This window comes from Rhipicephalus microplus, chromosome 4, assembly GCF_043290135.1.
Source record: "Rhipicephalus microplus isolate Deutch F79 chromosome 4, USDA_Rmic, whole genome shotgun sequence".
Lineage (NCBI taxonomy): Eukaryota > Metazoa > Arthropoda > Arachnida > Ixodida > Ixodidae > Rhipicephalus > Rhipicephalus microplus.
The window spans coordinates 3,147,283-3,168,200 of NC_134703.1; the positions used below are offsets into that span (position 1 = coordinate 3,147,283).

Sequence of the window (20,918 nt, forward strand, 5' to 3'; positions counted from 1 at the left end):
CGCTAACTTCCAACTCAACAGTTGGAAGTTAGCGCTAACTTCCAACTTCCAACAGTTGAAAGTTAGCGCTCTGTCCTCTTGTGTCGGTCTGCTCGGCCGTTTCTTCTTCCCCGTAATGCGCTATACCAGTTCAAGTACGACGAACCAACTCGCCCAATCTTCAACACTCGTATAGTTCCTAGGATTTGAGCACTTTTGCAAAGTCGCGAAAATCATCCGTTACACGAATACTTGTCAATAAGCCTCGTTAGCTTGCTGCACAAGTCGCAATATTTTCACGACCCTTCTGTTTTTTGAAACACCTTCGCGTTCTTACAGTTGGCTAAGCGTTACTTCATTACATAACAACGGGCCCAGGCGTCTAATCACTGATGCCGACATCCGGCTTTGCTGTTGCTCGCTGCAGTATGCACCACATGAGTGTGCATATGGGGCTACCATTCAGTTATTGCCACTAAAACCACACATCGGCGCGACGTAAAAATATCTGGTAATGGAACGGTGACTATGAAGCCACTTGCAAAAAAGCTGTATCCTGCGCTAAACTGGCATCTGGGAGTATCATCGTAAAGAACAAAAATTTGTGTCCGCGCATATGTTGGCCGTTTGTTGAGTTTCCATACCTTCCCGTACGATATCTTGTCAAAGTTTTCGATAATTTCGTCGGGGTTGTAGACCGGAACCGAGACGGGGTGCGACGACTTGAGGGAGTCTAGCTCCATCACTGGTTGCAGTTCTTCGGCGATGAACTGTTGTGCCTGAGAAAAGAGAGAGAGACGCACTCAGTGGCCACATCGGCTTCTGTTAAGCACATACCGGTTGAAGCTTTTACGCGCAAGACGTTTTAGACGTTTGAGTTCACAGAGATCTCTGTGAAAACTAGATATTTTGAAGGCGCTTTTAACAGCAAACATGTTTACACCTTTACCTCCCTTAAGAAACATTTTCTCATGTCGACCACGTTTGGTGCGGCGGTTGACGCTAGCAAGCTAGAAACGTACCAAAAGGTTTATGAGCACACTTTGACCTTACACGCGCCTCCTTCAATTCGACAACGTGGCATGAATGAGGGAGCGGCGCTACCCTTGCGTACGACGCAAACATACAGGCGAAACCTCTTGCGTATAGGTCGAGTTTTTGTTTGTGCGCATATAGCCAACAAGTATCACAGAAACATAAAGCGTAGTACGAGCGCTCCATGTCAAAAATACCACAACGCGAGGACGCAACAGCGATGGACTATATATGTACAAACACACCCCTGCCCACGTGGCTTGTTTAGCCTACATTCAAAAATCTAATCACAACTGATGACTCGATTGGCACTACGGCTATGAGCTACGGCGACCGTACTGGGGTGTTTCGTGGCCGTGGTGCCAATGCATAAAAATAGCATCACTCACCATCTCCCAGTCCTTGTGAACGAAATCCACGCCCAGGTACTCAACGTAGGTGGCGAATCCTTCATTGAGCCACAGGTCGTCCCACCACTCCATGGTAACTAGGTTTCCAAACCACTGAAAAAGCAATGGACAAGACAATTGACATGTTGCGTGAAATATTACAAAGCTTAATAGGTATCTCATCGAAACAAGTTACGTACAACAGCTTGAGGCCATGGCGTAGCCAGGGTGTGGCACACCACACCCTCTTTCGATTTTCTTTACCATATCCATACAGAGCCCACAACGACATCCGACCACAAGTCCTCCCCCCCCCCCCCCACTGAAAAAAAAACTTTGTCTAGATCCGGGTGAGCTAACACGCTATATCTAAATCGTAGACGAAATGTTTCATCACATCTGCTAATCACACGAACGACAATTGATTATAAGTTATGGTTATCATATTAAAACGCTTCATGGTCAAGACATGGCCACATTTACCCTGTCCCATTACGGACAATATAGACAGAGTAAAACGAATGATGCACACAACGCGCTAGCACCAAGCCTGTATCTCAGCTCTATAACTCGGTTATTTTTTCAGAATGCCCAACGTCATCTGCATACTAATGAACCATCAACAGGTCCAAATAGTAAGCTTTGTTAAAGCATGACTGTATTAAGAGATAGGAAATAATGTAGACCGAAGCGTTTCCTGCGCCTGTTTTTTTTTTTTTTGCACCTGATACGCCACGAAACATGAAACTTCTATTCCAACACATGTCGAAACTTCGTGATATGACAGAAATCGCACCCATAGTATAGTGGCCACATTTTCGATGAAAGCGGAAAGGCTCGAAGTCCGTGTGCTAAGGTTTAGGTGCGCGTTAAATAAATCCGCATGGTCGATATTTCCGGAGCCCTTCTTTACGGCGTTTCTCAATCATATTGTGGTTTCAGGACGTAAAACCCTAATAATTATTAAAAGTAACTACAGTGATGCCACCACTTCTGCTATTTTTTATAGTGTGTGGGTTTGCCGTGACTACATTAAAATCCGAGTACTGTAAACTTGTCACTGGTAAGAATACTGAAGAAAACAGCAAAAGTATTCGCCGCCGATGTCGGCCTTAGGCAGGTCCTAAGGAGGCACATGTCTGATATCAAAGTAACGAAACGTATCCCACTTCTGTGATAGTTGCCGGCACCTGTATTACACAGAAACACGCACTTCGAGATCGGCATCCGTCACCACCAGACAGCTGTCCCCGCAAATGCGACTTCTATGCCACCTACAACCGTGTCACTAGGTTAGGTTAGGTTAGGTTAGGTTAGGTTAGGTTAGGTTAGGTTAGGTTAGGTTAGGTTAGATTAGGTTAGGTTAGATTAGGTTAGGTTAGGTTAGGTTAGGTTAGGTTAGGTTAGGCCACGCGTACCTGATGTGCGAGTTCATGTGACACGACGACGGCGACGCGCTGCTTGTTTCCGGCCGACGACTCGTTCGGGTTGAAGAGCAGGGCCGTCTCTCGGAAGGTGACCAGTCCCCAATTCTCCATGGCGCCAGCATTAAAGTCCGGCACTGCCACCATGTCTGAAAACCCAAAAGGACAGGCATTACACCGGTGCCGCCGTAAGCACGTGTGCATGCTGCCTGCCATCCTAGTCATTAGATGCTTGTCCGCAAACGTTCTCCTGATATAAATACACTGCGAAGCTACACGGTATATGGCTGCCAGTCTCGAAGAAAAGCAGTGCGTCTTGAACATGGATTTTCGTAGGAATTGTAGCGCGAACTGATAAAGTATCATACACACGTCGCAAAGCTGGAAACATCACGGTGCCAGTCCACAAACTATCATACACAGTTAAAGATGGAGAAGGCAACGCAACTCAGTGATCCCGTAAGATACCGGAAGAGTGGCGCCTAAAGATACGAATAACGCGTTCTACATTGTGTTTCACGCGAAGATCTATTTATTCAGAGGTTCGACTGCACAGAAGTATGCTTTTTCTTTTTTGGTTGCAAGACCAAGTGTAGGCGTACTCACCACCGCGAATTCTTCGATCCGTATACTTTATAGACGAGCAGTCGCGGTGCCGTAAATGAAAGGTAATGAACCGACAGAGTTGTAGTATGGAACAAAACACAAGAAAACACTTCGGCGGTGCACGTCATCACTGCCGGCTTTTGCGGAACGATTGATTCACAAGGTTCTAAGCCGGCCCGTAGCTAGAAAATTTTTCCGGGGGGGGGGGGGTGTACACTTGTTGAAAGCCTTGAAAATTATTTTTCCAATGTAAAACACCCCCTCTACTCAAACTTCGGGAGGAGAATACTGAAACTCTATAGGCCACCTTCCCCCTCACCCCCATCCCTCCTCCCTTAGGCTATGGGACTGGTTTCAAGTGCACAACTTAGTTTCCCCTCCTTAGTCAATACGCTTCTGCTGAAAGCCTTCGTTAGCAGATACCGCGTAATTAGGAACAATAATTAAAAGATTGAGCAGAGTACTAAATCTTCGTCCACACGTATTCTGCGGCTTGCAGACGGAGCCTGTACCACTCACCAGTCTTTGGGAGTGGATACTTTTCCGAGAAGTACTTTTCGTAGAATTCCAAGATCTTCGGACCGATTGATAACGAATAGTCCACGGCCGAGATGGCGTTTGGCCGGGCCCATACTCTGAACTGAAAAAAAAAAATGAAGCGTGACGTGACAAAATGTGAATTGTGAAAAAAAAGTTGAAAATAAATTACATTTTCAGACAACTAAAGAAGCAGGTATCAATTGCAAAAATATTTTTCAGAGAAGTACTATAGTTTGGAGATACAAAACGGCACGTGGGCGCCAGTAAGCACGATTTCTTTTTATATATAATGCACGCTTCTTCTTGCATGAATACAGAAGCAAACGTCCACGTATTGTGTGTTTGACAGATTTCACTGAGGCTAATGCAAGCATGTACAGTCGTCAGCAAGCTTAACTCCAACACACCTGCAGCGTGTCCCGAAACGGACGGACGGACGGACGGACGGACGGACGGATGGATGGATGGATGGATGGATGGATGGATGGATGGATGGATGGATGGATGGATGGATGGATGGATGGATGGATGGATGGATGGATGGATGGATGGATGGATGGATGGATGGATGGATGGATGGATGGATGGATGGATGTGGCTGTACCCTTTAGATCGGGCGGTGGCTAGCGCCACCAAGCCGTTATACCTAATGAACCAAAAACTATATTTTTTTTTCCTTAAAAAGTGAGTTTCGTACTTTGCAGTGAAGAGTTTAATTTACACTCGTGTCTTGACTTTAGCCACCAATCAGATAACCTCCTTCTAGTTAAGTCTACCCGCTTAAAGTTTATTTTGCCCTCCCGGTCCCTAAACCCCAGTGCTTTGACGTTTCGAGTTACGCCAGCGCCGCGTAGCTTTCAGTCTTGTTGCCAAAATGTTACCCACGCATGCGGACACACTATCCATGGCTTTCATCTCGTCAGCAGAGCCCAGCGCTTTGCGGCTGCCATCAAACTAGTAGTTCAGGCTACGTTACGGAGCGTTAGCTAAGCCTAATGACTGTACGCACACAATGAAAAGTGAGGTTCACGAATGAAGCAACGTGACACTGACCTTGTCGTCGCCCCGAGACTCGAAGTCGCTCACCACGAACGCCAGCAAGTAAGTAGACATACGCACAGTAGTCTGGAAAGCGTCCGCCTGTAGACCGTTAGGCCTGCGAGAAAAAATGATGGCCGTCCAAAATTTGTGGGACATCAATGGATGCGCACAACAAACGACACGGGAAAGCAAAATTGGCTTACTCACTATCACTACAGAAGTTCATACTAATCAGTATTGATAAGCACTTATCCGTACGTGTCAAAATCGCGTCAAAATCGTCACACGAAATCGTAGCTCAACAACAGCGAGTCCGAGACTCGGCTTTGCCCTATTTCGCAAAACACGTCCTGCATGTAAATTTCTTGCGCCCCACTTCGGGAGCCCGCTAAACAAAATCATTAAACGTTAGCTTTGTGGGCTTTAAAGGCGTTGCTCAAGAGTGTGTTTTTATTCAATACAAAAGGCTCAAATCATCTCATTTTAAATCGGGATATGCCACTGGGTCCTTTTTGCAACATTTGCGCACACGCATACACTGAATATTTGTTGCACCTTCACGAGTGAAAAGGAGGGTTTGGCTGTCCGATGACTATAACATCCCCACCTTTAAGCGGTAAAAGCGAACCGCAGGTAGACACACATACAACTTCCTTGCTTTTCAATAACTTTGTGCAAATAATAAAGATGGTGGCTGCAATATACTACAGAAGGAATTGCAAATATTTTAATAGCTGTCGCTACTGACTTCTCATATCAGATTTTGATTCACGACCTTCTCATCATTATAAAGCCTACTGTTGTGTGCAAAATGTTCCTACACCCCAAAGACTTAAGAGCTCACCCTGGGACTACAAACTTTACTATTAGCTTTTTTTGCACATACTTTTTATAGCCATTCAATCGGATAACGATATACAAGTAGCGACAAAAAAAATTAAGTGACCGTAATCATTGACGTATAGGCTAATGGCACCCACACGTAAGCGTTCGTGTGCCCCTGTGTACTGCTCAGGTTAACGTTGTGTTTCTCGTAATAAAAAAAGCGGATCTCGGAGGCCACGCAAAAGAAAGCTCATGCTTGAGATCCTCTCCACCAGGTCCCACAACGACGCTAGGCTGCGGAAGATCTTTCAAGTGAACTCAATAAATCAATATTCATTAATTACCTTGACAACTAATTGTCTCTCATTTTAAGTGCTAAGTGCTTCGATATTATAGGTATCGGATATAACTCCCAACTTCAGCCGGAACTATCGATTCGCATTGTTTAAAAGAATCTTTTTTTCCGAAATATTCGGCGAACCGGAAGTAAGTGCTATACCGGAAGTGTTTGGATAAGAAACAAGAGTACGACTCGTTGCTGTAGCGCCACTAGAAATCTGTCTCACCTATTTGTGGTGGTATTGATAGGCATGTTGGATAGTGCCTTCATGTTTGTCGGTCGAACGATGGTGACGGCGAAGGTGGCCTTCATGGCCGGTTCGTCGAAACAAGGAAACGCCCGGCGGGCGTCCGTCGCTTGGAACTGTGTCGTCGCCAGCCACCTGCGGAGAATGAAACACCGGTATGGAGCGACGTCTGAGACAGCATTGGAGTGTTTTAGCATATCGGAAGACGCTTACGTTAGCTTCAGCATGCACCTAAGCGCTAACGCTAAAACGAAACGCTCTGCCTCCCAACTGGTGGTCCCTTAGTACAGCGGAAGGCACTCCCGTTAACGCAAACGCAAGCACCTGCGGTGCCATCTAGTTATCAAAGCACTATATGCACTTTAGAAACCTCAATCGCGCCATTCAATCGAGTTAACCCGAAGTACAATCGCTGTGTCTCCGTGCCACGTTTGGTTCAGTGTTGCGTCTGGCGGCCCGAAACACATCGTTTTCTTTCGACATACGTCGTAATCGAGTATTCCTCAAGACTCCTCTTACCGGGCTCCACTTGGCTTGTGGCCGCATTCGCCTTCTCTTGAAAACAGGATAATTAGTACAACATTGCCATCTCTGGAGTGCTGCCGAAAACATGAGCAAACCTTGTGAACATTTTTGTAAAAACTTGTTCACCCCAAATCTAGTGTGTATATCAAAAACGTAGTTCTTTAATTGACAGTGTACAGCTAGAGAAGCCTCATTGCTCATATATAAATGAAGTACGACCAGTATTTAGAAGTGAAGGACTTTGACAATGCAGGTCAACGACTATAAAGATTCGAAGTAGACGGCTCTCGCTTCGACAGGCACGGCCATCCTACCTATACGTGCGGGATCTTTTGCGTGCGTTAGCGTTAAACGCCATGCAAAAAATAGCGTTCGTATGCAAGGGTTTGGGCTATTTTAGCATTCTGCGCATGCTCACTTTGGTGCACGCAACGCTAACGCTAATGCTATATCCTTGCGTTTGTTGTTTTCTGCTATACTAAAGCTCTCTATTATCACAGAGCACTGACAACGGTCTCGAGCGAAGCGAATAAGCATCATCATGGATGAGTAGTTGACTGTTATAGTTGCTGCTATAGGGTTGTGTCACGTCTGACGTCGTTAGAAGGTGGTCCACTCATTCTAAGTTTTTCCTTCATGCTTCGCATCTAAAAAACCTACTGCTCGCGCTACACAACCATTCACGGGCCACCCCGTGTATGAGCCACTGGATCTTGGCTTCCAAGGTATAGTGCCAATGGGAGATTTCTGCTGTGCGTTGTTGAACAATAAAAATTCTCTGCGTGCGCGTTAACTAAAAGTGGACTGTGGAATGCGTTTTTATGCCCAATCGGAATCTGTTGTCTTGAATTGCCCATTAGCAGTGATTGGCATGTTCCAGTAGCAAGCATCGGTCTATCACTGCATGCGTTCTCTGCACCTCACCAGGTTTCTCTACTGCGCAACGCCGTGATGAGCGCAAGCGTCAACGCCACTGCATGTGTAAGCGTTACCGCCCACTGCTTCGCATCTACACATAGTTTCCTCTAGCGGAAGATAGTGCAATGTTTTATATTCACTACGTGTCATGATATTAGTAAACATGAAACGATTGGGAAATAAGAACGCAGAAGAACAGTAGTTGACAACTAATGTGAAATGGGATGCTCGAATAGTGAAATGTCAACACTACAATGTGCACATATCATGCGTAATTACATTAAAGTGCCACGTGTAACTGTTTAGCTGCCGGCTTATAAGGCAGACTCTATTTTAAAGTATGTGCGATTCCTTTTGGGTAGTTTTGAATATCCACGTATACGACTCTCTTTAAAGAGGCACGTTCACTCTTTTGTGAGTCACACGACTCTAAGAAGAGAGTGTAATGAAGACCTCCAAAGACATTTGATATGCTTCTTGAAAGAGAGTCATGTATGTGGCAAGTAGGAACTCTCAAAAAAGATTCATATGACTTTTTTTTTTCTTATAGTGCATTCAGCAATGCCAAATACACGTTTAAATAACATTTTTGGGAGATTTGCGTCCAAAACGTGGTATGTTTGTGAAAGACGCCATAGTAGAGGTCTCGAGAAATTTAGACCGCCTGAGGTCCTTCAACGTGCCTCTTAATTTAAGTAGACAAGTCTATAGCACTTTACCTCTATCGAAATGCGCCCGCCACGGTCGGGATTCAATTCCGCGACCTCCACGTTAGCACTACAGTTTCATAACCCTTAAACCACAGTATCGGATAGTGTACGTTTTCTATTCGCGCATACCAACGCGAAACCAAAAAAAAAAAGTAAGGGTGGTGCTGGCAACATTGGTGTGACCAGTCAGCTAAGTCAGCACTAACATTGGTCTCTCTCTCTCTCTCTCTCTCTCTTCCCTTGCACACTGATCTTGCATGGTAGACAAAACTAGCCACCCGACGACATATTCTCGCCCTTTAACGCATTGATGGCTGCAGAGTCCTATACAAACAATGTACGCAATTGGTGGCACTCTCTTCAGAAGCTGGACCGATCTCCTGTCACCGCTCACGCGTGCGGTAAAAAAGTCATAGGCACCGGGTGCTACGTGTCACGAACGATTCTGGCTACAAGCCGTGGCGTACAATATGCATGGCCCGTGGCTAAGGAAAAAAAATATTCCTTAAACCAGATTCACCATAATGTCTAATCCAAGTAATAAAGAAAATCGTGCTCGACGTGAAACATTGGGTAAAAATGCATAAATAGAATATTATCGCAGACACCAAAGTATATCGTCACGTCGCCATCCCCTCAATATTTCATCAGTTTCTCATTATAACGAACTACCGTACTCTAAAACAAATCACACGTTTCTAATCATCCCTGACGCTTACATATCTCGTCATTCTTCATTATTCTTCACGTTACATTCACATTATTCAGAATTATTCACGTTACTTCACATTATTCTTCACGTACTATTAGCGTCAAATGGAACCCTGAAACGCGAAAGCGCGCGACATTCCATATTATTTTGAGACGTCCGAAATGAAGGAGCGTTATTATATCAACCATTAACCGAATTCGTAGTGCGGGTGTGTGTGCTGCGCTTGCAAAAAATTACAGCATGAATTACGCGCATACGTTAACAAAAGGGGAAGAACTGCTGCCCTGTAACCGCTGTTTTGAACAGTGACGTCACTGTAGTCACCTGCTTGCTGCGCTCATCGGTCCTTTGGTTTCGGTTTCGCTGCAGAATTCAGGAGAACTTCATTATTTCGCAGGTATTACTAGAGGCCACTTTTTCGAAATCTCGTAACAGTAGTGGGTTGTTCGCGTGAATGACTTCAATTCTCCCATTTGACTTAACTGCCAAGCTCTACTAATTAAAAAGTTAATTATTTTAAATTCCAGATTACTGTCCCAAATGGTGTCTTCAAACCGCTTAAGATGCCTGCCGCTACAGAAAAGGCAACTGTGAAGGCAGCGAGCAAATAGCGCCTTTTTGCTGATTTTCAAAGCATATTGTACAGATTTCTTGAAACAGCCTGTATATGCGGATTTTATAGGCGATATTCCCTTCCATTTGTGGACCAACAAAAATTTGTAGTGCGAACTAAAGAACAAGCCTACAGGAAGTCAAATCAGCCTATACGGTAACACTACAAACACATTGAGGCCCTTGAGTTCGTTTCCAGTATAGTGAAAAAAAAATTGCTGTACATAGTACGCTTCCACGACGGATTCATGAGATACTATTTTTTCATTCCAAGCCTTATTGCATTCCTGACGGCACTAAATTATTTACGCCGTATAAGTGAAAGAAGAATTTGTGATCGCTTGCCTTTACCTTGATCAATAATATCATGATTGTTGTAGTTCAACATCCTAGGACCACGATAAGATTATGACAGATGCTCCGGACATTTCCACCTGGTGGGATTCTTGAACGTGCAGCGAATGTTAAGCACATCTGCTTCAAGCATATTTGCTCCTACTGAAAAAGCGGCTGACGCAGCTGCGATTTCATACCGCGACGTACACGGGCTTGAAGTGAAACACCACGAGCAATATACTTTCAAACAGGTCAAAGTAATGAGAGAGGTTGCACGCAGCATTTTCCCCCTTCTATTTAATGTCTATTAGCATCCACGAAGGATAGCACGGCTGGTGTTTATGCAGTCACAAGAAGAGAAAACAACTGATTGATGTGTGGGGTTTAACATCCCAAAACGACCATATGATTATGAGAGACGCCGTAGTGGAGGACTCCGGAAATTTCGGCCACCTGGGGTTCTTTAACGTGCACCCAAATCTGAGCACACGGGCCTACAACATTTCCACCTCCATCGGAAATCCAGCCGCCGCAGCTGGGATTCGATCCCACGACCTGCGGGTTAGCAGCCTAGTATACTTAGCCACTAGACCACTGCGGCGGGGCAAAGGGAGAGAAAACAAGACTAAATGAACGAGAATTGAAAATTGGGAGCACGAGCTGCTTCGCGCTTGCTTTAGTGCCACACGCGCGCGAGCATTAAGCTTTCACGAGGCTCTACGCGCCATCTCGCGCTTTTCGGGGCCGCTGCGAACGCTTCACCACCAACGAAGCGCTCGCGAGTGGTTGGCCACCTTTGCTCATTCATTCATCTGAGTGCGTGGATATGGGACGACATGCTGCTGCGACGCCGAGCTGCGGGCGTCATCAATGCGGGATCGCGGGGCGCGGCTGCCGCTGAGGCCCGAAACCGCGCCCTCGCTCCTCTCTTATTCAAGCGAGCCGACAGCTTTGAAGGCTTTCATGACGGGGCGATGCGAGACCAGCCCGGAATGTAATGGAATACGCGTAGTTTAGCGAATAACTTATTTCTGGTTCTTCTAAATGACTAATATTGCCATTACATTACATAAACACTGCGCATGAAAGTCAAGTATAAGTGACTGTACTTACACGCCTCATATTCAGTTACCGAAACGCTAAGCCACTTCATGCAGACACAAATATTTTGAATAATAATAATAGTTCAGATTTTACGCCCCACAGCTACGATATGATTATGGGGTATGCTGTAGTGGAGGGCTGAAATTTTGGTTATCTGGTGTTCTTTAACGCGCGCCTAAATCTTAGCGAAAAAATGTAACTAGTGGAACTTTCGTAGTTAATCAATAGGCGTATTTAGCCGACATCGGAAGATATAATATGAAGAGAAATCGAGCTATAAAAAGCGGCAGGAGCCTTAAAGCTGTGAAGTCAAACTTGTGCATAGGTAAAAATCAGATGCGTACATGAAGAATACAAGGAAGGATATGCCATAACCAATATGAATAAGATAGTTGACGTGGCGGTGGAGTTCTATAGAGAGTTGTACGGAAGCCGAAATAACCAGGATGGTATCGTAAGAAGTTAACAACCCAGAGGAATTCGAAATCCTACCAGTAACGACAGGCGAAGTAACGAAAGCCCTAAAAAGAATGCAAAAAGGCAAAACCGCTGGTGAGGATAAGATAACAACGGACCTACAAAACGATCGCGGAGAAATTGTGTTTAGAAAACTGGGCATTTTATTGACTAAGTGTCTCTTAATAGGAAGGGTACCAGAATCTTGGAAGAACGTCAACATCATCTTATACCATATGAAAGGAGACGTCAAGGACTTGAAAAATTACAGGCCGATCAGCTTACTGTCCGTTCTCTAGAAACTATTTAGAAAAATAATAGCTAATAGAATTAAGGCGAAGTTATAGTTCCATCAACCAAGGGATCAAGCAGGATTTCGTACAGGCTACTCCACAATAGACCATATTCAGACTACCAATCAGGTGATAGAGAAATACATGGAATACAACCAAACCCTATGCATAGCCTTCATTTATAGTTTACGAGAAGGTGTTTTGACTCAGTCGAGACATCAGCAGTGATGCAAGCACTACGGAATCAGGGCATCGACAAACCCTACATAAACATACTGGAAGATATCTACAGCAGATCCATAGATACCGTAGTTCTCCTTAAAGAAAACGGCGTAATCCCAATAAAGAAGAGTGTAAGGTAGGGAGACACGATCTCTCCAAAGCTATCCACCAGGTGCATACAGGAGGTTTTCAGGGTCCTATATAGGGAATAGTTAAATATAAGAGTTAACGGAGAGTAACCTAGTAACTTGCAGTTCGCTGATGACACTGCCTTGAGTAACTCAGGGGACGAATTACAGATCATGCTTACTGAACTGGACACGCAAAGCAGAATAGTAGGTCTGAAAAATAATAAACACAGAACTAAAGTAATGTGCAACAGTCTCGACAGAAAAGAGCATTTTGCGATAGGTGTAGAGGCGCTGGAAGTTGTGAAGGAATATGTCTACTTATAGGACAGGTAGTAAGCGCGGCGCCGAGCCATGACAGTGAATTAACTAGAAGAATAAGGATGGGGTGGATTACATTCGGCAAGCATTCTCAAATAATGAATAGTAATCCACCACTAACCTTCAACAGGAAGGTATATAGCGACTGCATCTTGTTGGTACTTACGTATACGGAGCACAATGCTGGAGGCTTGCAAAGAGGGTTCTGCATAAGTTGAGGACGTACAACACAGCGAGTGATTGAATGGAACATGATAGGTGTAGCCTTAAGAGACGACAAGAGAGCAGAGAGGGTCAGGGAACAAACTGGGGCTAAGCATATTAGTTGAAATCAAGAACAAGAAGTGGACATGGGCCAGGCACGTAGCACGTAGGCAGGTTAACCACTGGTCATTAAGCGTAACTGACTGGATTCCCAAAGAAGGCAAAAGCACGAAGGGGAGACAGAGCGTTAGGTGGGCCGATGAGATTAGAAAGTTCGCAGGTACGACGTGGCAGCAGAAAGCACAAGACCGGGTTAATTCGCGAATCAAGGGAGAGGCTTTTGTCTGCAGTGGGCGCAGTCAGGCTGATGATGATGAAATCTTAGCACACGGACAAGACGCCTCCATCGAAATCAGGCCACCGCGGCTGGGATTTGATCTCGCAAACTTTGGGGCCGAGTGCCCTAACCACTACACCCATGTGGTGGTTTCGCACAAAGATTCTAACCCTAACAACAAAAAAATAAGGTACGCATGCATATGAAAACAATCTTTCTTTCGAAAGAAGTTTCTAAATATATATATATATATATATATATATATATATATATATATATATATATATATATATATATATATATATATATATATATATATATATATATATTTATATATATATATATATATATATATATATATGGGTTTAGTACGGTATATTTGACTGAATTCCACGCTGCAAGTTGCGCGAGGTTTTAATAGACTATGAAAAACAAAAATTCACTTTCACAATGGGCGATATTTCTGCTGCAGTTGTATAGTTGAAACGCCACCGAGTCCGCGAGCAGTACTTGCACCAATGTATGGCGAATGCGGAAGTAGAATCTGCAATAGTGCGCAATAATACTTGAACAGCCGCCAGAAAACACCTTTATCCAGTGCTGATTTTGTTCGTTTTGCCCGGCAGTTTCTGTCGGTGCGTTTTCCTTAGAGTCGGTGTCATGACCGCATTTCCGTGTTTGCATTACGTTGGTAGCAATCGTAATGGGATGTCGGTAAAATGCAACCATTTTTTTCGTAGTGCACAAAGAAATAAGGCTACGGTATAGGGGGAAAACATGCACGTTCCTTCGAGTGAGCGAATACGCGGTAAATGGTTTTGAGAGTGTTTAAGGAGATGCGTGAATTGGCCGTTAAACTTTTAGCGAAGTCTGACTGCGAGCGAAATGTCCGTGAGAATTACGTCTTGCGAGTTTAATCGGATTTCAATCGCGCGAGAACGACGAAGTCTAGTGTCATGAGCCATAAAGAGCTTGATAGCTAAAGCTTGTTTAATTAGCTAATTTTCTTTAATAGCTGAGCACGCTAAACAGCGACTACCAAGTCGGTCATCTTGTACAGAAATCAAACGTGGTTCAACGGTATGCGCAGTTCACAGAAAGTTGCGATACGAGGACATGTAATTAAGGTATGTGCTTTTAACAACGGGTCTTAGTATTTGTCGCATGGTGGTTGTTCCGATTAGGAAGTAAAAAAAAAAAGATTTAGTTAGGTGCGTGCGCTCCATTCCGAGTCGAAACGATATAGCCTCTACAAACCATTGCTGACCGTTCACGTTCCAGAAGTCAAGCACGCTAATCTATCGGCACAAGTGCACCTGAAGTCTCCCAGAGCTCTCTTTGTGATCATTGTTGTAGGCTCAGCCTGTACAACAACATTAGAGTTATAGTTATTGTCTCTACATTATGAAACACACATCCCAAATGTCGCAGTTGGCATCTGATTGCCAATTCTAAACGACATAATATATTGTCAACAAATAGTTAACAAGAGTAAACACCATGGAACCCAAGAACGTCCCTCATCTTTCAAATTTGATTTTTTGTTAGCTTATGAAGCATACATTTGCTATTCCCAAATAATAATTACTAATCCATAAAGAACATAACTTGATGTCTCTATGCGTCGCTATCGTAACAGTTTACGTTTAACTGCACCATGTTCTCTCTGGCACCTATATATTTAAACTTGCGTGTTAACGACAAGTATATAGCTATCCTTAACTTCGCGCTTTATTGTATACCAACGTTTTCATATATGGTTCATGTCCGCTGCACTATACAGCAGACATGCATGGTGCTCGGCTGCGGATCCGAAAGTTGTGGCTGCATGAGGTCCCGGCCATGGCGGTCGCATTTCGGTGCAGGCAAAACAGTAGAGGGTCGTGTACAATGAGATGTGAGTGTACGTCAAGGAGCACCAGATTGTTGAAATTTTGGCAGCGCTACACCACGGCGTATCTCATTTTAGATATTATTGCTATATACGGTGCAGCGCACGCGTTGATCCAATGCACTTAAAGTATCCAAAAAGCACAGTGGAAAGATGGGGAGCTTTCCATACAGCTGTGACCTGGATGCAGAAGATACTGCAAGGGAGCGGCGCGACTTCGAAATTAGAAGCGAACGCGGCCGGTGCTCTGGTTCGTTCGTCGTAAGGAGTTATAATTAGCGCCATTGATTGGACAAGAAACCACCTCCTGCACAGAAGGTAGCGACCACAAACCCTCTTCCCGACTAATTCGATAACGCCACTTCGGCGAGCGCTAACTTGAATGATCGAGCAGCACGGTAGTCTTGAGGCCCGGCGTTTACATTGAAAATTTTTTTCGAGATTGGGTCTGAATCACTTAGCGACGCAAAAGCCTCTAACAGCGAGACCATCTTTGCGTTTATTTTTCTATATGCTTTATCTAGAGATGCCTGAATTCAAAAGGCGGAATGGAGGTAATCCAAACCGGCAAATCTCTCTGCCAGAAGTGCACACTAGACATACTAGACTGAATACTAGAATGAATACTAGACTGAATACTAGACTGAATACTAGACTGAATACTAGATGTATTCTCACTGGCTCACGAAATTTGCAATTGCAGAACAAATTTTTCATTCTTTGTTTTGACTTTTTTTTTTGCGAGAAAATTACTTCGTGGCGCGCAATGTGGCAACACAATAGGCGATTGATTGAGTGGATTAATTCGTCAAATTGTACAACACTTTTGGCACAATTAATTGATTGATTGAATGACTAATTTATTGATTGATTTTAGTGCCCGAAGTAAACACAGCACCTTTTAGATACACTTTATAATAAAACATTCGGCCTTAAATTTAAGCGTATCATGTTAGTCAGCTCCTTATCGGGAGTCTTTTGCACTTCGCCCCAATCTAAACGTAGCTGGAAATTGAAACCTCAAGGTTGTAGTGGAAAAAAAAACGCTTTATACCATGGGGAGCCGGGTAAGCATTTGGGAAGTAACTATAATTTACGCAAGGAACCCAAACCATCTCGAAATTGCTCCGTAATTTATGCACGGTGGGCACGCCAGCCGTTTCATCTACTCCCCTTGGATGGTCATGCAACACACTCTATCAGAGGCACACTTGAGAAGAACAATAGAACTTGCGTCTTCCTTCGAAACTACGTAGGCTACCTTGCCTTTTCTATAAACGCGCTTTTGGAACACTGAATGCGAACTTGTAACTGATCAAATCCTAAGCAATAAAAAAAGGAACGATAATACAAACTGCGTCATTGATAATCACTCAGGGAGCTTGATCACAATGCTGCAAAATATATAAGCTCTCTCTGAGGATGTTTTCACGTACAGAGTAAAACTGAAGAAGTATATGTGCACCTGTTCTTTTTTTTCTAGGTTTCATATTGAAAGGGCTGCGACAACTTGACACATTACAAAGACGAAAAAAAAGAAGGAAAACAAGGTATATAGGTATTTAAGATCCTTCAGTACACAGTGTCGCCTTCAAATATAAAGCTTCACCTAAAGATGAACTGAAACAGAAAAACCAAAACAAAAGACAATGTCCATCTTCGTGAAAAGTTTCACTGAACATTCTTACACGTAGGAATTGCTTGGGCACGTATATCTTTGCCCCCATTCAGCGCTTTTCTTTCTATGCCGTCCTAATGAAACACGCCAACACTTAATTTATTACGCCCATGTCCTTTAGTTTTCTCAGCACCATCCGCTTTATGCACCCCGCCTCTTCTCCTGCACTGTCGGTTCTATACACAGAGGCTCCTACGAGATTGTTTCACAGTCACATACCCAATCTTTTATTTGCGCCATCGTCACTGCCAGCGGCTTATGTTATGCGGCGCTTTGTTGAGAGAGCGCGGCAATTAATTTGAATTATTCGCACCGCCTTGGCGCCGGCGAGTCCCGAGGGTTTGGCTGAGAACTCCGTTGCATATGACCGTGGGATAATGAGCGCGGCTCGGTGAATTGTTTCTGGTCTCCGGTGAGCTTTCATTAATCAAATTCGCTAGGGATCTATACCTGTAAGATATATACTAACAAGAGCGTCAAAAGGGATCTTTTTTTTTTTCTCAGTCCTCTCTGCAAGTGTCTGTGAAGGTTAATCTGGCGCTGGTGCTAACGCCAACCATCTCCCCCATGATCCAGCTTGTACGTGCATAATTTTGTTACGACTAAAGTTTAACTTTAAATGTTTCGATGAAGTTGTTGAATTCGTGTAGCACCCTTCTATACGCATGCCCTTTCTTTTTTTTTTTTCGCCTATACATGTACACCACTCCGCTATTAAATCATTGTTGAAAGTCAGCGCTCTTCTCTATTCTTGTATCTTTCATTCCGTAGTCACAAGTACTTTTCAGTTACGCTGTTCGTATATTCAGTTATTTTATGTGCAGATGTTTACTAAAAGCCGACTCTCTGCACGCGTGACTTCATCTTGGCGTACAATTCCAAGATGAAGCATGTGCTTGTTTAAAAAAAAATGGACTTGGGCTTTTCAGTAAGAGAGCTCGAGAAGCGCTGCAGCGGTGCGGCTTTTGGGTCTGTCTTTGGAGTGCTGCATGGCGAACGCCACGTGCGGCCAATATTTTGCTTGTGCAAAAAAAAAATCATACATGGCAATTCGCATGAAGATTTGAAAGCGCTATATACAAAAAAATATATACAATCCCATACCAGCTATCGCTTGACGCCGCTTCTATAGCGTCCTCTCAGCGAGATATCCTTGCCATTAGTGTCAGATTTAAGACTGCTATCTTGCCTACTCTTGCTGATTCACGTCATTCAACGTGCGTAGTGTGCGTCTCTTTTGCGCGGGATCGTTCGATACGAAGGTTTTTCGCAATCTTTCTGTTCAGCACTGGTAAAACGGAAGTCACGTAACAGGTCGCTCGAGTTGAAATGCGAATCAAAAGCTGTCAAGCTGCCCGAAAGCTCGTACTCTGCGCAATTTGAGCAACAAATAATAATAATAATAATAATAATAATAATAATAATAATAATAATAATAATAATAATAATAATAATAATAATAATAATAATAATAACAATAATAATAATAATAATAATAATAATAATAATAACTAAGGTCTTACATGGCGAAACCACGATTTGACAAAGAGGCAAGCAGCAGTATAGGGATCCCAGATTGATTTCGACCGCTTGAGCTTTTTTAACGAGCACCTATATGGAGCCAAGCCCACGGCTGCTTTTTGTATCTAATCCACATTGGAATGCAGCCGCTGTGACCAGGAAGCGAACCCGCGAACTTGAGTGCGAGAGCAAGACATCTCACTAGCGTCTAATTGAGAGTTGGCGCTGTTTCTGTCTTATACTTGTGTCACACGGGCGCGCAAAAAGTCTTTTAAGTAAGCGGTCTTTTACGAAGTTGAAAGACTTTTAACAAAGAGGTGTTTGCGGCGCAGACACACGGCAGCAACGATCTCCTTTTAGTGTTTTCGTTCGAAGACGCTAGCGAAAGCGTGGCGCTAGCATTTAAAAGAGAAGCAATGAAAATTAAACGATGTATCACGATGTACAAATTAAAGACTTGTTGCACTGCTCGTTTCTTCAAGTAAATTTAAGAATAAGAGATGAAGAAACACCAATGTGAATGTTTTTTGCACTAGATAAGGAAGCATTCCCATAACTAGCGACGTGCACAAGTCCGTCTGGCACCACTGTGCTTTTATTTACCGTATTTGTTTTTCGCTGCTCTCGACTGCTCTCGACACGTTATGGGCGACCGTACGGGAGAAAAAGCGAGGATCGCAAGCCTAAGGCTTGCCTTCTCGCTCTGGAAAGCGAGGCAGACGCTGCAAAAGCCGCCAAGGAGAGGATAAAGCAGCGCAAGACCGAGCGTCACCACGTGATATTGCCGACACGTTGTAGCTGCTTACGGGAGTAGAAAAGAAAATAACCATTAAAAGAGTTCATTACACCTTCTGCAGGATATGAAATTTGTTTTTACAAAGAGTTTTGGTGACAGAAAAATAAGCATTCGCTCTTTTTTTCCCACCACTCGAAAATTGCTGGCGCCCACTGGTTTCGAGGCTACTCATTCGGAGCCGTAAAAGAGATCGACGAACGCCGTTTACGAAAAAGACCGCTTCTGAAAAGGAGTTCGCTCTGTGCCGTGTGTCTGCTGTCAGGAACTCCTTTTTGGAAAAAGACCGCTTACTTAAAAGACTTTTAAGTGCCCGTGTGACAGGGGTATTATCTTCGTTCTCATCATTTCTTAAGCTTGCACCACGTCTATGAAGTCATGATGCACCAACTGACCCAACATAACGCACATGTTAAACGTCTAATTAGTTCGAGTGCTACATTATAGCTATATTTTAGTTATATTGTTACGGGTAGTTTATTTACGTTACGCGTAGGTTACGGGTAAGTTATAGTCGAAGTAGCCGATGGGTCCCGTTGCGACCACAGCGCGTCTCTATTGAGGTACGGGAGTCGTCCACCTCTACCAATAATGTTAACGGTACACAGGTTATATAAATAATCGCAGTACTGTGTGAACGAGATGACACCAGCCCAACAACAACCAGCAATCGTCGTCTTCTTTCTCTTTACTGACATGCTTTGGCCGCACATAACACACACACAAAGTAAAAAAAACACTCAACGACAACCACAAGCGGCGCTTCCAACTAAAGTAGACCGAGTGCCACGCGTTTCTTTACTTTGTGGGTGTGTTATTTGCAGCCAAAGCATGTCAGTAAGCAAGTACCAACCAGAACAACAATCAGTATTGTTACAATGTCTTTCTCTTTCATGCAGCAATGCTGTGCTGGCTGTTCTGTACCAATATATTTCATGCGTCATTACTGGCACGAGTTTTGTTTGTGCTGTGCTGTATTAAATTCGTTAATCTGAAACGTTGGCGAATGCGACAGTCAAAGTCTGACCTCATGCTGCCAACAACATAATGTGAATTAAAGCGCAGTGCATGTCCATTTTCGCACTCTATCACTGTCTCAATGCAGTGGTGAAGAGCCCAGGACGTCTAGGAGCCAAACCTGAAACCTCTTGCGCATGGTAGATTCTTGTTATCTGTATATGGTTAGCCTGCTAGAAAATAGCAGAGTCGATAAAGCAGTCTTTCGCCAAACAGCTCTGATAACGTTTCCCTCTCCCACTGGTCCCCGTAACGCAACACACACACACACGCACGCACGCACACACACACACGCACACACGCGCGCACACACACATACACACACACACACACACACGCACACGCACACACAGTTCCCTTTTGTCTCTCTCGACTTCCTGGTGCATGCAAGCGCCGGGAGCCGACCTGTGCTGTGTTTCTTATTTTGCTGGTGCCACATACGGCCGTGATCCACACCAGGTATTCGGCAGGACTCCCATTCGACAACTAATATCCACACCACACCGCCCGAACGAGTTTCGTGAGCTTTTCGTGAGCCCCACATCGCGGTTTTGTTTATTCTTCGCTGCCACTCGCAGAAGCCGACAGGGCCTAGACTCGACGCAAGCTATACCCACCGCGCCGTCTGCACGCAATTATAGCTTTACGCGCAAGAGACACCACGGCGCAACACGAACAAAACGAAAGCAGCGCGAACAGCGCGCGCCGTGATTG

General features: G+C 44.2%; 1 protein-coding gene across 1 annotated transcript in view; it reads right to left on the reverse strand.

Moving 5' to 3' along the window:
• Nucleotides 1-20,918, reverse strand: part of LOC119171894 (aminopeptidase N-like) — an 81,208-nt gene that overhangs the window by 14,232 nt on the left and 46,058 nt on the right. Inside the window, exons 2-7 of the mRNA XM_037422769.2 lie at nt 6,406-6,561; nt 5,027-5,129; nt 3,953-4,073; nt 2,822-2,976; nt 1,404-1,517; nt 624-758 (exon numbers count right to left, since the gene is read on the reverse strand). Of these exons, the coding sequence (XP_037278666.2) occupies nt 624-758; nt 1,404-1,517; nt 2,822-2,976; nt 3,953-4,073; nt 5,027-5,129; nt 6,406-6,561 (784 nt within the window). The remainder of the gene's footprint in view (nt 1-623; nt 759-1,403; nt 1,518-2,821; nt 2,977-3,952; nt 4,074-5,026; nt 5,130-6,405; nt 6,562-20,918) is intronic.